This window comes from Jaculus jaculus, chromosome 16 (genome assembly GCF_020740685.1).
Source record: "Jaculus jaculus isolate mJacJac1 chromosome 16, mJacJac1.mat.Y.cur, whole genome shotgun sequence".
In the NCBI taxonomy this organism is placed as follows: domain Eukaryota; kingdom Metazoa; phylum Chordata; class Mammalia; order Rodentia; family Dipodidae; genus Jaculus; species Jaculus jaculus.
In genome coordinates this window covers 36,378,984-36,395,913 of record NC_059117.1, presented here as the reverse complement: position 1 = coordinate 36,395,913, position 16,930 = coordinate 36,378,984, and the positions used below count along the sequence as shown (strand labels likewise).

Genomic DNA, 16,930 nt, shown 5'->3' with positions numbered 1-16,930 from the left:
CCAGCAAAGACACTGACCACACTTCCACTGCAGGTGCCCACAGCTATGGCTGCCTGGCCACTCACGTCATTACCAGCAGTGAACTCAGCTGACAGGACAACACAGAGACTACTGAAGGTCACCCTCACCAGAGCTCAAACACAAACCCCACCCAAGCAGCACCTTCACAGACATCTGTAGGAGAAACTCCCTACAAAAATGTGCCTGTGAAAATTGCAATAGCTGACTGCACCATCATATGTATCGAATCAACAGAAAAACAAACATGAGAAATGAAAAAAGTCATGACACTATCAACATCATCATTTTCTATTGGCAGCCTCCAAAGAATGGAAGTCTGTGCACTGACTGACAATCCAAAATAATTGTGGGGTTTTTTTTGGGGGGGGTTGTTTGTTTATTTTTGGTTTTTCAAGGTAGGGTCTCACTCTGGTCCAGGCTGAACTGGAATTCCCTGTGTAGTCTCAGGGTGGCCTCGAACTCACAGCAGTCCTTCTACTTTAGCCTCCTGAGGGCAGGGATTCCTGAGGTCCTGAGGATTGCAGGCAGGCAGGCCAGGGGGAGTGTGCCAAGTGATTGGCAGGGGTTTGGACAAGTGAAAGGACCCCGGGGTCGATGGGCACGAGGGAGGGCGGGGCTAGACATGCGCACGGGAGTCCTTCAAAAGGCCTGTGCTCCCCAGAAGCAGCTGTCCGGCTCTTCCTCCTGCGCACCCGGAGCGTGCGGGGAGCAGCGTCGTGGGACGGGCGACGGTCGTCAGGCTGCGGACCGCGGGGCCTTGGCCTGGCCGGGCTCCAGCCTCGGCGCACAGCGCGGAGCCCGGGGCCTGCAGGAAGCCGGGGCCCAGCGGGGCCGAGGCGCTCCGAGGATGCTGCGGCCGCCGGGCTGCCCGGGGCTCCGTGCGGCGAGGCCCGCGTCCCCGCACCCCGGGCCGGGAGACCCTCGGCTCGGACCCACCGCCGAGGGGCCATTAGGACTCCTCCCTGCCCTGCGGGCTGCCGGCTCCTGAGACGACCCTCGGAGGAGGAGGAAGAGGAGAAGCCTGCGGACACAGGCCAGGTAAGCCCGGCCGCCCGGGACGACGTGCAGCGAGGCGGGCCACACCGCGCCCCCGCGCCCAGAGACCCTCCCCCCTCGGCCATCCTTGGCGGGACCCAGGCAGGCTCCACGGTGGAGGAGGGCAGGACCACCCTGGGGCCCCTGGGCCTCTGCGGCATGCTGGGCCAAGTGCTTCCACCCGAGGGCTCAAGGCTGTGGAGCAAAGTCCACTGTCCCCACAGGAGGTGGGAGAAGTCATTCCATCTGCCCCCAGGCCCCAATCCCCAGAGCCCCGAGCCATACTATGCATGTAGAAATAATGGTTCTGTGACCAGGATAAGTAAGTAGTATTAGGCTATTGTAATTAGGATAAGGGTATATTTAAATAGAGCCATGTCAGAGATGGGGATAATGTTTTGTATAGCTGAGCAAAAGAAATTAAACTAGGAAATTGTAAAACTGATAGTGGATGATATAAAAAGTTACCAGTTTTGGAGCTCCTAAGCTTAGAAACCCGTATTTTATGTGTAATTAGGTGAGCTCTTCTTGGGTCATTTCATTACAACAAATAAGGAGGAGTAGTGTAGGTTCTTAATTGCACGGGGCAGTATTTGTGAAGTGCTCACAGTATAGAAACCCTACGATGCAGTTAGGGTTCAGAGGTAAGGTCAAGGAAATAATGTGCACAGCTGTTTAAGTAAGCTCATGGAGAACAGCGATAGACACTGTGTGTGTGGTGAGTAAAATTGCCCATTGTGCAGTGATTGTAGAGTGTGAAAGGGGTCTGTACTGAGTACCTTAGACTCATTCAGTACAATAGCAAAGTGAACTTTGACTCCTGCGTTGCCATGTGTATAGTTAGGTGTAAATGGAAAGTACCGGAAGTCAGCCAGGGTAAGCTGTGTGCTTACGGAGCTCAGTGTGAGGTGTGCTCTTCTACCTCACTCTGGTTTTTTGGAGCCCAGCCCTTCTACCTGTGTTCTTAACACTTGATGATTCTCAACTAACCACAAAGACATTGGAACCCTTTATATAATTTTGTTGTTGTTTTTTCAAGGTAGGATTGTGGCCTAGTCCAGGTTGACCATGAATTCACTATGAAATCTCAGGGTGGCCTTGAACTCAAGGAAGATTCAAGGCGGTCTTCCTACCTCAGCCTCCTCAGTGCTGGGATTCAAGGCTTGTCTGGCTTCCTTTATGTAATTTTTGCTGCATGAGCAGGTATAGTAGGTACTTCCCTTAGCATCCTTCTTCAAGGCAAACTAAGGCAACCAGGAGCCCTGATGGGTGATGATGAGATCTGTGATGCAGTCCTTACAGCCCATGCTGGTGGCAGGGCTACCTATGGCAGCAAACTGTCCTTCTGTCCTTCAGGAGAATTGGGATCCCAGGCTACCTGGTAGACTGAGGAGGCCAGGAGCAGAGGGCTGGCTGTGATCCGTATTGGGCACTATGCCTTTCGCAGAGGATCCACTCTGCTGGGCATGATTGCCCTTCTGGACAAGGCACACTGGCCAACCCACCAGAGCATGATTGACAGAGTGTGCGTCCTCACAAGTCCTTCAGAGACTCTTTGGCCCATGTGACTGAGTCCCCAGTAAAGCCATGCTCTGCTGCACTGTATGTGTGTGGGCAAGAGAAATTTTAGACCTGCAACCTCTGCTATAAGCTAAAACTCCTTAGGGAAAGAGGCCTTGGCGTTTTCGGGAAGCTGTATATAGCCTACGACATAGTTAGGCCATGTAGTCATTGTACCTACAAATCTGGTAGCATGTTACCTTAGGCAGTCTTACACAGTAGCATTTATGAGTTTAAACATGAGGGACGTAGCTCAGTTGGTAGATTGTTTACCTACTGTATTGCATAAACTGGGGATGGGTGGTGGTGCATGCCTACAATGCAGCAGTGGAGACAGGAGGATCAACAGTTCAAGATTTTCAGCTTCACTGTCAGTTTGAGGACAGCCTGGAATACAGAAGACTTAGTGTTCCCCACTTCTCTCCCCCAGAACTAGTTGTCCTGGCCCACACCTTTATCCTTTTACCCCAGTACTTGGGAGGCAGAGGTAATACTGCTGGGAATTTGAGGCCAGCCTGGGACTACAGAGTAAGATCCAGGTCAGCCTGGGCAAGATAAGACCCTCCTACAGAAAAAAAAAAAAAAAAAAAAACACATTGCTGTCACATGAGTGGGTGCACCTGCGGCTGGCTGGACGCAGATTCTCCTCTGTGTCTGACCTGGCCAGCGTGGACACCTTGTGCCAGTATTCCCTGCAGTGGTTCCTCAACACCTTCCTCTCAGCATCGCTGTGCACATGGTTTTGGGGATTGGCGGAGCAGTCTCTCAGGATGGGTCTGCCCAGGCCCCGCATCTTTGCAGCGCCTCAGTGTCCAGAGCCCCTAACGGTGCGCTGCACCTGGTCCTTCTCAGGCAGCAGGGCCAGCTAAGCGCAGCCTGCTACCTTCGTGGTTGTAGCCCCTGCTCTGGCCTCCTGCAGGCCCTGCAGCTCCGCAGCACTGCTCACTGCTGCCCAGCAGGAGAGGCGAAGGGTGGTGTGGACTCCAGCACAGAACAGGCTTTCCCCCGGCCCGGACCCCACAGCCTTCTCAGGATTTTCCCTGAGGCCCGTGTACATGTCTGGATCTGGTGACAGTGAAGGTGAAGGGAGAGGATCAGGATTCCTCTGGTGGATTCCTCACGAAGGCCCACAGCACTGCCAGTTCGCTGTCCAGGGTGCTGTCCAGATTCTGCCTTGAGTGCTTACATATGGAGTCCTGAGTTAGTCCTCTAGCTCTACAACAAATAGAGATGAGCTGGAAAAGAATGAGTAGAGGATCCATTCACGGGTGTCAGGGTGCGAGCTTTTTACAGGCTTATTGCCTTAGTTGGGATTACAGGCATGAGAGCCACCATGCCGAGCCAGACTTCCTTCTTAAAATGTTCACTAGGGCTGGGGACATGGCTCTAAAGTTAAAGGTGCTTGCTTGCAAAGCCTACTGGCCCAGGTTTGGTTCCCCAGTACTCACATAAATCCAGATGCACGAGTGTCTGGATTTCTTTTGTAGCAGCAAGAGGCCCTGGCTTACCCATATTCACCTACTCTTTTGTCTCTTTCTCAAATAAATGAATAAAATTGGCAGGCATGGTGGCACATGCCTTTAGCCCTAGGACTAGACAGCCAGAGGTAGGAGGATCGCAGTAAGTTTCAGGCCACGCTGAGACAACATAGTGAAGTTCAGGTAAGCCTGAGCTGTAGCGAGATCCTACCTTGAGGGATGAAATATTGGATCTTTAATCCTGGTTTGTAATAGGGAGAGAAAAATTGCTCTGATCTTGAATATATTCTCAGAATGGGAAAACCTTAAGTGCCTTGTTCCTGTGTCCTTATCTTTTTATTAGTGCGTGCGAACTGTGCAACATAGTAGCTTTCACTGTTACACATTGATACATGCATGCAATGTGCTTTGATAATAGTCGCCCTCTTTGTACCTCTTGTAACTTGAAGTTAACAAAATGAGCTCTTTTGATCTTTATTTTTTCAGCAGAGAGCAAGAGAGAGAGAGAGGGAGAGAGAGAGGAGAGAGAGAGAGAGTAAATGAACAGGTGTGTGAGGCTGTCTTGGCACTAGAAGTGAACTCCAGCCACATGTGCCACTTTGTGTATATATGGCTTTAAGTGAGTACTGGGGAACTGAACTCAGGCCATCAGGCTTTGCAAGCAAGTGCCTTTAGCTGCTGAGCCATCTCCCTTGCCCAACATTTTGATATTTAAAGAATATTCTTAGTTAGGTATGGTGGTGGTGTGTGTACGGGTTCACCAAATTCTCTTGCAGCTGCAATGGAACACGAAATGCTTGTGTCACTTTCAGCATCTGGCATTACTTGGGTTTGGGGGAATCAAACGCATGCTAGCAGGGTTTGCAAGTAAGCAACTTTCACCACGATGCCATGTCCCCAACCCCCACCCGTGGTATTTGAGTTGAGCTGCAGTTCTACAAACCTTTGGGAGAGGTCTGTGCCAAGCAAAAGGGCCAGTAACTACAAAAGCCTGGGGACAATTAACCTTGGTGGTGTTTGAGGTCAGCATGTATACTAGTATACTGAGCCTGAACCATCTAAATGTAACAGGCCCAGGGGAAAGATACTGTGCCGAGCAGAGCTCAGGGAAGTGGACAGATGTCAGATCCAGCCAGGAGAGAGGGGGTTGGCATTTGAGAGCTCTTTTCTTTTAATCTGTGAGAGAGGGAGGGAGGAGAGAGAGAAAAAAAATGGGTGTACCACGGCTTCAGGTGAACTCCACATGTATGTGCCACTTTGTGCACCTGGGTTATGTGGGTTCTGGGGAATCAAACCTGGGCCCTAAGACTTTGCAGACAAGCTCCTTAACTACTAAGCCATCTTTCCAGTCGAGAGGTTTGTTTACTTGTTTGTTTGTTTTGTTTTTTCAAGTAGGGTCTCGCTCCAGCCCAGGCTGACCTGGAATGCACTAGGTCGTCTTAGGCTGCCCTCAAACTCATGGCAATGATCTGACCTCTTGCCTCCCATGTGCTGGGTCTAAAGGCACGTGCCACCGTGCCTGGCCTATTTGGGAGTATTAAGTAGAGGAATGATAAATCAGCTTTACGCATACATAAATACCTGCAAAACAGAAAAGCTTATTACAGAATGAATTTGACAGCGTTCAGCACGTGAAGGTGAAGAATCCCTGATTCTAAATCCAGGCATCTTGGTGACTGCCAGTGCCTTCCGCACCAGGTATGAGAGAAATATTAAACTCTATGCTAGATCGTGTTATTTTTTAATGTTTTGCAAATTGTTTTATTTGTTTATTTTTATTTATTTATTTGAAATTGGTGGACATAGAGAGAGAAAGAGGCAAATAGAGACAGAGAGGAATGGGGCCTGCCATGGCCTCCAGCCACTGCAAAAGAATTCCAGACGCATGCGCCCTCTTGTGCATCTGACTAACATGGGTCCTGGGGAATCAAGCTTGGAACCGGGATCCTTAGGCTTCACAGGAAAGCTCTTAACCATCTCTCCTGCCCTATTTTTTAACTTATAAATTCATTTTATTTATGAAAGAGGAAGAGAGCGAGAGCGCTCAAGGGGGTTTGGGAGAGAACAGACATGGCAGGATCTCTAGTCACTGCAGTCATAGCTCACTTGCATGCACCGCCTATGGCATCTGGCTTATGTGGGGACTGGAGAACTGAACCTGAATCCTTGGGCTTCATAGGCCTTAATGCCTAAGCCATCTCTCCAGCCCAATAGTATTATTTTATATACTGACTGCAACTGTTTCTCCTTTGTAATGATGCTAACAACAGTAATAGGGAGTGGTGGCAGCAATACTGAGTAGTGCATTCTCCCAGGAAGACCAATGGAGAGCATGTTAGCAAGGGGGTTGCACTTTCCTCCGCCCAAAATGATCTGAATATCATCCTGTGAACAGATGTTTAGCCGTCCTAAGACCGCTCAATAGCATTTTTCATCTACTTGCAACGTTCTAAAGAGATTTTGTGTCTCTGGGTGTTTACCGTGCATGTGTGTTGATATGTGAGTGCATGAGTGTGCATGTGCATGTGGAGGCCAGATTTTGAAGCTGAGTGTCTTCCCCTGCCATTCCCCACACTATTACTATGATGGCTAATTTTGTGTGTGTATGTGTATATAACAGCATGCACATGCTATGGTATGGATGTGGCATTCAAAGGAACATCTTGGCGTGTTGGTTCTCTCTTTCCACTTCATTTGTGACAGGGTCTCTGTTGTTTTGCCACTAAGAAGGTTAGTCTATCTGGCCTGTAAACTTCCAGATTCTTCCAACTCTGCCTCCCATACCATAGATGTATTGAGATGAAAGACACTTGGGTTGTTTTTTAGTTGTTTTTTTTTTTTTTGAAGCAACCCCGACAAACTGGTCTTTATATTTATTTTTTTTAATGTGTTAGTGCAAGAGAGAGAAAGAATTGTGGCCTGTAGCCACTGTCACTGAAATACAGATATGTGTGCCACCTTGTGTGCTTATAGGTCCTTGAGGGCTTGTGTAACCTTGTGCATCTCATTAAGTAGGATCTGAAGAATTGACATGGGCCCTTAGGCTTTGCAAACAAGAGCCGTAACCACTAAGCCATTTCTGCAGACCTTTAAAAAAATACTTTGTTTGATTGGGGCGTGGTAGTGCACACCTTTAATCCCAGCACTCGGGAGTCAGAGATAGGAGGATCACCGTGAGTTGAGGCCACCCTGGGACTACATAGTGAATTCCAGATCAGCCTGGGATAAAGCCAAACTCTACCTCAAAAAAAAAAAAAAAAATGTTTATTTGACCGAGAGAGAGGAGAATGGGCATGCCAGAGCCTCTATACACTGCAAACGAACTCCAGACGCATATGCCGCCTTGTTCATCTGGCTTATGTGGGTACTGGGAAATTGAACCTTGCTCCTGAGGCTTTTCAGACAAGCACCTTAACTGCTAAGCCATCTTTCCAGCCCTGTAACCAGTTTTATGTGGGTGCTGGAAAATGAACTGGGCCCAGCAGGTTGTGTCTTAACTGCTGAGCCATCCCCCTAGCCCACCACCCGTCTTACGTTTTGAGATGATCTTGCTCTGAACCTAGAACTCACTGACTGGGCTAGCCTAACTAGTTCACAGGCCCTGGGGTTCATCCTGTTTTGCCTCCCCAGTGCTGGGACTTCAGGCATGAGCTGCTGTGCCAGGTTTATGTCAGTGCCCGGAATCTGAACTGAGTTCCACATTCTTATCTGACAAGTGCTTGATTCACTGAGCCGTCCTCAGCCATTTATTTATTTATTTTTTGTTGAAAAGACATGGTCTCACAATGTAGCCCAGGGTGACCTTAAACTCACTGTCTTCTTCCCTCAGCTTCCTAAGTGCTGGCATTTCTGGCGTTCACCATCATGTCCAGCCAAAGGAGATTTTTAGTTTGAATTCAGATTTAATGTTGCTTTGGGCCTTATTTTTCTCAGTCAGAGAATTAATTAATTTATTTATTTTCTGTCATAGTCTCGTGTACAGGCCTGTGATCGCAGATACTTGGAAGGCTTCAGCAGGAAGATCTGCTGTTCAAGGTCAGCGGCTGAGGTTACAGGGTGGATTCAACGAGGGGAATTTAAGGAAGACCTCCCCTCAAAATGAAAAGTAAACTTCGGCAAGGCATAGTGGCACTCAGCTTTGCTCTAAGTACTCAGGAGGCAGAGGAAGGAGAATTGTTGTGAGGTCAAGGCCACCCTGAGACTACCTAGTAAACTCCAGGTTGTACTGGACTAGAGTGAGGTTCTACCGTAAAAAAACCAAAATATAAATAAAATAAATAAACTGGGTGATAGGATGATTTACAGCAAAGTATGAGATATTTCACGGTGCTGAGAAGAATTGAGAGAGGAATGCTCAGCACTGCCATATCTCTATCACACCTTGCAATGCTCAGGGTCCATTGCAGAAGAGGTAGCAGAAAGAATCTAAGAGTCAAAGGAAGGGTAGGACTCCTTACAACGTGCTCCTCCAGACACAAAATGGCCTGGATATAACTGACCCCACAGCGCCTGACACTACCTACAGAAGACCATCATAACAGGAGGAAAAGATCATGACATGAAAGTAAAAGGGAGACTGATTGCCAGGGGGAGGGAATAGGATGGAGAAGAGTTTCAAAGGGGAAAGTAGAGGGAGGGAGGGATTACCATGGGATATTGTTTACCATCATGGAAGTTGTTAACTACAAAATTTTTTTAAAAACAGAAAATTCCATAGTGGAACCCATTAGTGTGTATACTAACTTAAAAATAAGAAGGGCTGAGCTGGAGAGATGGCTTAGCCTTTAAAGCACGTGCCTGCAAAACCAAAGGACCTCGCTTTAATTACCCAGGACCATGTAAGCCGGATGCATAGGTACCACATGTCGAGTTGGTTTGCAGTGGCTGAGGCCCTGGCACATCCATTTTCACTGTCATTGTCTCATTCTCTCTATTAAAAACATAAACTAAAATATATCAAAAACATAAGAATGGCTGAGGGTTTAGCTCAGTGGTAGTGTAGTTGCCTAACATACTTCAGGACCTAGGTTTAATCCCCACTAATGCCAAAAAGAAAAGCACATTTACTTCTCTGAAATGGTAATTTTTTAATGTATAATTAATTGGAAAAAGAGCGAGAATGGGCACACTGGGCTGTCTAGTCATTGCTAAGGAACTCCAGACACATGTGCCACCTTGTGCATCTGGCTTTATGTGGGTATTGGGGAATGAAACCTGGGTCCGTTGGCTTTGTAGACAAGCGGCTTACAGCCAAGCCAACTCTCCAGCCCCTCCGCCGCCCCTTTTATTAATATTGGTTTTTCAAGTTGGATCTCACTCTAGCCCAGGCTGATTTGTGTAGTCTCAGGGTGGCCTCGACCTCACAGCAATGCTCCTACTTTAGCCTCCTGAGTGCAGGGATTAAAGGCATAGGCCCCTAGGCCTGCAGTCTTGAAGATTGAAGGCAGGCAGGCCAGGGGCAGTCTGGCAAGTGATTGGCAGGGTTTTGGGCAAGTGAAAGGACCCCGGGGGTCCCATTGGCACGAGAGAGGGTGGGGCTTGACATGCATATTGGGCCCTCCTTCAAAAGGCCTGTGCTTCTCCCCCAGCAGCTGACCTGCTCTTCCCCCTGCATAACTGGGAGCGACTTCCCGGAACAGGCGAAGGTCATCAGGCAGAGGACCTCGGGTTTGGCCTGACCGGGCTCTAGCCTCGGCCTAGAGGACGGAGCCGGGTCTGGAGGAAGGCCGAGGCCCTCCGAGGATGCTCTGGCCGCGGGGCAGCCCAGGGCTACGTGCGAGGAGGCCTGTGTTCCTGCACCATGGGCCAGAGACACTCGGCTGGGAACCACCACCAAGGTGCCCTTAGGGCTCCTCTCTGCTCTGCGCAGTGCTGGCTCCTGAGACGACACCGGGAGGAGGAGGAGGAGGAAGAGAAGGCTGCGGACACAGGCCAGGTAAGCCCGCCCGCCCGGGACAATGTGCTGCCCCCGGGCCACGCCGCGTCCCCGCGCCCAGAAAGGCTGCGGAGCAAAGTCCACTGTGCCCCACAGGACGTGGGAGAACCGTTCCATCTGCCCCCACACCCAGACCCCGAGCCATCCTGGGCGCAGGGCCGCCACGTGGCAGGCCGGCTCGAGCACTTGCTTGTGCGTGGCTGGCATCCAGCTCCTCAGTTGAGGCTGGGGGTCACGTGCGCTTGTGACATCACTCTTGTTTACCTGCGTTGCCTGGCAGCCAACTGCTCCTACCATTTACTGAGCCCAGGGTCTTCCTTGGGCGCAGTTCTGGTACTGTGGTGGGCAGCTTTCTATTTTGTTTGCTAGAAAGGCGTCGGAGCGTGGCCGTGAGGCCACGCAAAACCCAGATCGATGGGGGGAAGGGCCCCGTGAGGCCTTTGACCTCTGTCATGAGGAGGGTGTCAGGGTCCCCAAGGAGCCCTGAGCCGCCGAGCTCCTGCACCAGCCTGTGCGGGGCTTTCTTCTGCTGCAGGTGCCTGAAGCCTGACCGGGGCAAAACCCCAAAGTACCTCCGGGCCTACAAGCCTGTAGGGCTGTTCCACCAAGCCGCCAGTGAAGGCTTGGTGGACACAGTACGGGGTTTGCTCTTGAGTGGAGGAGTCAGTGTGAATGCCACTGACATAAAGAACAGGTAAGAGGCCCGGAGGGGCAAGGGAGTGCCCGGCGTACTGATCGTCCTCGGGGAGTTGTGTCACCTGTGTGGGTGGGTTCATCCATACAGACGGGGTGGCTGCTCTTGAAGTTCATCACACAGTCCGTGCTGCCTTGTGGTCATGAGCACATCATACTGAGTCTTGTGTGATGATATTTTATTTTGTGTAGTAATAAATTTACAAAAATACCTGCCACTCACACTTGTAAAACATTGGCAGTTACAAGTGGCATTTGAATGCCAGAAATGCCAAAATGTGAGATGAAGAGCACCATAAAATGCCTGGCAGGGTGGCACTGGCCTGCAATCCCAGCTACTAAAAGGCTGAGAGTCATGGATTGCAAGATGAAGGCCGAGATGGGCAACAAAGCTGACACTTTCTCACATTAACAACTATGGTTATTGAGGGCTGGAGTGATGGCACAGTGGTTAAGGTGCTTGCCTGCAAAGCCGAAGGACCCATGTTCTACTGTTCAGCTCCCACATTACACACAAAGGTGACGCAAGTGCTAGGTCGCTCACACATGCCCACTAGGTGGTGCAAGTGTTTGGGGTTCAATTGTAGTGGCTGAAGCCCTGGCACACCAATTCTCTGTCTGTCTGTTTTGCTCACTTGCTCTCTTACTAAAAATACAAAAAAATAATTCTGGTTATTTAAATAGATAAATCCTTATATCTACAAAGTTAGTTATGATTCTGTTTCACATATTGGGAATGTTACTTTTGTTTGTTTGTTTTTCCCAGGTAGGGTCTTGCTGTAGCCCAGACTGAGCTGGAATTCCCTATGTAGTTTCAGGGAGGCTTTGAGCTCATGGCAATTCTCCTATCTCTGCCTCCCAAGTGCTGGTATTAAAGGAATCTACCTCCACACCGGGTAGTGAATGGTATTAGGTATCATATCTAACAAATACTGAACAGTCAGGCATTTTAAACAAGTCTAGAAGCTTTGAGTTGATTCTCATTAGAGCATTACATTAACATTCTTTTTTTGTTGTTCGTTTTTTTGTTTGTTTGTTTGCTTTTTTGCTTTTTCGAGGTAGGATCTCACTCCGGCTCAGGCTGACCTGGAATGCACTATATACTCTCAGGGTGTGCTCGAACTATCGGCACTCCTCCTACCTCTGCCTTCCGAGTGCTGGGATGAAAGGCGTGTGCCACCAAGCCCGGCTCACACTAACATTCTTTAGGGTAACTACTATTTTCAATCCCCATTTTATGGATGAAAAAAAAAAATGAGTAGAGCTCCTAAAGAAGCCAAGATATCCAGTAGTATTCGAATCCAAGCTCAGTTCACTGTAAAGGCTGCTCTGAGCAAGGATGCAACACTGGTAGAGCCGTGTGCTGTAACCCCAGGACCACAAATCAGTAGATGGACAGACGGTGGAGATCTCTCGGTGGCTAAGAGTGTTTCTCACACAAGCATGAGGGCCTGAGAAGCCTGACACTGCTCCAGCTTGAGTTCCAAGGATCCATAGTATAGGTTGGGACTTCTTAGTGAATTCAGGCCAGCTTGGGCTAGCGTGAGACCGTACTTCTGAAAGAAAAAAAGAAAAGAAAAAGAAGAGTATCTAATGAAGAGATGGAGGGGTTGCACGATGATCACCGGCCTCTGCAGCGGGGGGGGGGGGGGGGGGGGGTGGGGTCGCAAGGCTTTGCATCAGATGTACTTGTAGCTCAACACACACACACACACACACACTCACTACATAAAAGCACCCACAAACAAAGGGTAAATAAAAATAAGAACACTATCTGATTTTTATAATCATATCAATTGATGTGTTTTCACATAGTGTTGTATAACTTCCTAAAATGCCCTCTCGTTTGCATAGAACGGCTCTTCATTATGCTTGTGCCTATGGGCAAAGGGAAGTAGTGCATCTCTTACTCACCTATGACTGCACCGTCAACATATTTGACAAGGAGCACTGCACTCCCCTGATTAAGGTAGGTAACAGCCAACAACTTCAGTGTGAGACCAAGGTCATTGAAATGCCTAGAATATCAAGGTGGGGACTCAGCCCTGTCATCTCAGCACGTGAGTAACTGGGACAAGTAGCTTTTGAATCCAGAAATGCCTGGGATACATGAAGAGACCTCATGTCAACATGGTAACAAAACATGCTTAGAGGAAAAATGAATGTATCTCATTTCTAGGGAAGTAATTGTGAAACTATCTGGACGTTTTTAAATTGGGGAACTCTTTGTCCACAGGCCAGCCAGCGGGAGTTTGCCTTGTGTGCCGATACTTTGTTAGGAAATGGAGCAGATCCAAATGCTGCAGACAAGTATGGGAACACCGCCCTCCATTACGCAGCGCTGAATGATGACTTAGAACTGGCAGATCTACTGCTTGCCTATGATGCAAACATCGAGGCGAGAACAAAGGTAAGATGACACAACTCTATTTCCACAATAATGGAAATAGGTTTATTTTAACAAAGGCACATGTTGTTCCATTTCTCATATGTGGAATCTCCAGTGTTAACAGAGTGAAATGTTTTGAAATTTTATTCCTGACAGATAATTCTTTTAATATTAGAACTTTTAAAGAAGTTTTAGGCGCTACAGCATTTTTTTGTATGCATTTGTGGCAAATGGTTGAAGAGACATTGAAGTTTTCAAAGGGAAACATTGTTTAAATATGTTTTTCACCAAGGACTTTGTAATTAGTGTAAAAGAACACAGAGCAGTCAACTTTGTCAGTTACTATGAACAGCCATATGATGGCTTCACAATGCATTGATTCAGAAGCTGGGGATATACCTATTGGTGCAAATGCAGTGGAAATTAATGTGTTGAAGAAATCCTTGTAGAGGGTGTTTGTCACCGTTTTCATTACACTTAATTTGTTAGCACTTGACTTTTTGGTAAAAGGAAGAAGAGTCCATAGTCACACACTTGCTTTTCCTTAAGCATGTGGAAATGTCCACAGCAGAGGGAAATCTCAAGGGCTGTGGGCTCCACGTGGCTCATAAAATCACTGAGTTGCCTGCATGGCTCAGGTCCACCTTTGAACTGATGGAAACTTCTAAAAGAACTTGCTATTAAAAATGGAACACAGCCGGGCATGGTGGCGCTCGCCTTTAATCCCAGCACTCAGGAGGCAGAGGTAGAAGGATCCGTGAGTTCAAGGACACCCTGAGATGACGTAGTGAATTCCAGGTTAGCCTGAGCTAGCGCGAGACCCTACCTTGAAAAAGAAATAATTGAATGCAGTCTCCTGTGGCATTCTGGTGTTTGAGGAACAGACTACTTATATGGTGGGGCCCATGTGAGATGCAGTTTTCTAGGGACATGACAGGATATTACCTCACACCTACTGCTTTTCAACTACAAATATTTCACATGACTCATGATTACTGTCGAGTATTGCAAGCTTATCAACTTCATTTATATTAATTTATAGAGATATGGTTGATAATAATGTATAGGAATACATTAGCCTACACTTTCTGTTAGAAGCTTAAAAATTGGATTGAAGTTTACAAGTTAGGGCTGGATCGATGTCTCAGCAGTTAAGGACCTTGATTGCCAATCATAACAAGACAGGTTTGATTCTCCAGTATTCACATGAAGCTAGATGCAAAAATAGGAACATGTGTCTAGTTAATATGCAGAGGCCCGAGGTCCTGGAGTGCCCATTCTATCTCTATTCTCTATCATTCTCTGTTTATAAAAAAATAAGTAATTTTTTTACCAGAAGGGAAATTAGGAGCTGGAGAGATGACTTAGTGATGAAGGCATTTGCTTACAATACTTGGGAATGTATGTTCAAATCTCCAGATCCCATGTAGCAAGATACACAGTGATGCATAAAAGATAAAAGGTAGAATACCTGCGTTCAAACAGTTCTTGTTTTTGTTGAAAAAGTTCATACAAGTCCCTAAAAGTGAAGTTACTTAGAGCCAGTGGGTGATTGAGGTGAGTTCTTGAGAGAAGTGGAGTGCACATGTGGATACTAAGCATGGGCAGCGCATGTCCCGGCGCAGGAGCAGCCTGTGGGCTGGAGCGGCTCAGGGGCAAGGACAAGAGGGACTTGTTAGTTGCTGTCTACACTCCTCACTGTGTTCAAGACCTCTTTCATAATATTTACAGTTGTGTGGAGAAATGCATAAATTGTATAAGTTGTAAATTATCTGTATTATTTTATTTTGCTTGCTTGTTGGGGTGCCTATTTATTGATTGATTTGTTACTTTTGTAGGAAGGCTTCACGCCATACCTCCTTGCTCTACAGGAAAACAAAGATCTTATCGCAGAATTTTTGGAAGACATGGGCGCAGATATATATGCGGAGGAGTTGCTGGACAGGTATGGGACCCTCTTTGTCACCTCTGTGCTGTCCTGAGTGATGGCACTCACAGAAGTCAGAAGCAGCAAGGTGGCAGGAAGGAAGACTTGACTCACCTCTCACGAATACAGGGGAGGCAATGCAAGGAAGGCTTAGTAAGAACGGTCACTGCTCAGATGAAGCGACAAGGCATGCGTAGGAGGTTCCTGTCCCTTCTCACCCTGCTGACTTGGGGTCTTTGTGCTCTGCATCGTTGGTTACGGAGCTGAGACTCAGAACGGGTCACGTTCCCTTAGATCACAGGGATCTCTTTCCTTCTGTGTGCTTCTCTCTGCTTCTGACTCCTTCCCCTTCGTTTACTCAAAGTACACGGTGCTGAGCACAGAGAATTGAGATGAGTATACTTTGAGAAGACTGAGGGCCGGAGACAAATGGAAGCCAGGATCAGGGTTCTTAAGTTTTGCTAGAGACCCCTTGCGTGATGGCCCCTTGGTCAGGGTTCTCCAGAGCAGGATCACAGCCTCTCAAATGTTCATCCCAGTGGTGAAGCCCAAAGTGGAATCCAGGAGAGGGGAGCAGTCGTGCGGCGTGTAGCCCTCCTGGGAGTCCTGGCAAGGGTGTGTGCTGTAAGAACTCAGCATGACAGAGACATGGTGGTTGAGCATAGACATAGTGAGGGTATAGTTTCAACATCCAATCACCAATTTCCTGATAAAAACATCTTCAGCGTGGCGTAGTGGCCCACGCCTTTAATCCCGGCACTCGGGAGTCAGAGCTGGGAGGATCACCATGAGTTTGAGGCCACCGTGAGACTCCATAGTGAATTCCATGTCAGACTGGGATAGAGTGAGACCCTACCTCGAAAAAAAAAGAAAAGAAAAAGGAAAGATCTTCAAAATACCCAAAGTGTGTTGTGTTGTGTGTGTGGTGGCAGGTATGCTTACAGGCCGAAATCACCTCATCATCTCCCACACCAGCTGTGTGTGAAGTAGGCTCAGACTCCCCGAAATGCTTACGAGGCTGAGCCCATGGTATGGTGTGGTTCTTTAGGAACCTGGACAGTCCTTAGTTCCTCCTTAGTAGTGAGAGGTACACGGAACTGTGTGTTGCGAGTAGGGAACACTCAGTCCCTGCAGCCGCAAAAAGAAAATGCATGGAGAACAACCAGCCAGGAACACTGGCAGCAAGAGTGTGACCATGGGGAGTGAGCCGCTTCAGATCATCCTCTATCCTCCGTGCTTGGGGGTAGGGGGCTCTCCCTATGTGTGTCTCCCTGTACGTAAGTATGGCGTGTGTGGTTTTATGTTTTAATGAAGGGGAAAATTCTGTTCCTTTCTTGGACACAAGAGGAGAATGTAAGGAACGCTCTCATCAATCAGAACTAATTGCTGAAGGACACATCATCAGTTGTTTTTAATAAATTTTAAAAGTAATTATCATTTCTTTTTAGAAAACACCGTAAGATACACCACAGGAAGATGTGCAAGCATACAGGACGACGTCCAGGTAAGACTGCTTTTGTATTATTAAGAGAGAGAGTAGGAGGAGAGAGACAGTGAGTGGCCACTGCAAACAATTTCCAGATGCACGTGCCACTGTGACCTGGAGAATCGAATCACAGTTCTTAGACTTCTCAGGTGAGCACCTTAAACACTAAGCCATCTCTCTAGTCCTGGACTGTTTTGTTTTTCCCCACACTGTGGATAAATGCAGGGTCTCACCCATGTGAGGCCCATGCTCCACCACTGACCCACACCCCCAGCTCCGGGGAAGAGTGCTGACGTCCATTATGCCTGGTGCTCTGAATTTACATGGGAAAACAAATACCAATTATCATCATACATTTTGTTCATTTCTTTACCAAGTGACTGGAGGTTCAAAGTGAGTTAAGATT

At 47.9% G+C, this 16,930-nt stretch overlaps 1 protein-coding gene across 11 annotated transcripts in view; it reads left to right on the top strand.

Moving 5' to 3' along the window:
- Positions 1–985: 985 nt before the first annotated feature.
- LOC101604614 (collagen alpha-1(V) chain-like) overlaps positions 986–16,930 on the top strand; it is a 50,614-nt gene continuing 34,669 nt past the window's right edge. For 8 of the 11 annotated variants that reach the window (XM_045136233.1, XM_045136237.1, XM_045136234.1 and 5 more), the window contains exons 1-8: positions 986–1,059; positions 5,716–5,792; positions 8,065–8,129; positions 9,683–10,029; positions 12,577–12,691; positions 12,959–13,132; positions 14,950–15,056; positions 16,487–16,542. In XM_045136233.1, coding sequence (XP_044992168.1) covers positions 15,019–15,056; positions 16,487–16,542 — 94 coding nt within the window. In that variant the 5' untranslated portion in view covers positions 986–1,059; positions 5,716–5,792; positions 8,065–8,129; ... (2 more) ...; positions 12,959–13,132; positions 14,950–15,018. Of the gene's footprint in view, positions 1,060–5,706; positions 5,793–8,064; positions 8,130–9,682; positions 10,030–12,576; positions 12,692–12,958; positions 13,133–14,949; positions 15,057–16,486; positions 16,543–16,930 lie in introns of those variants that run through there. The other 3 variants (XM_045136228.1, XM_045136230.1, XM_045136229.1) reach the window with 3 other exon arrangements.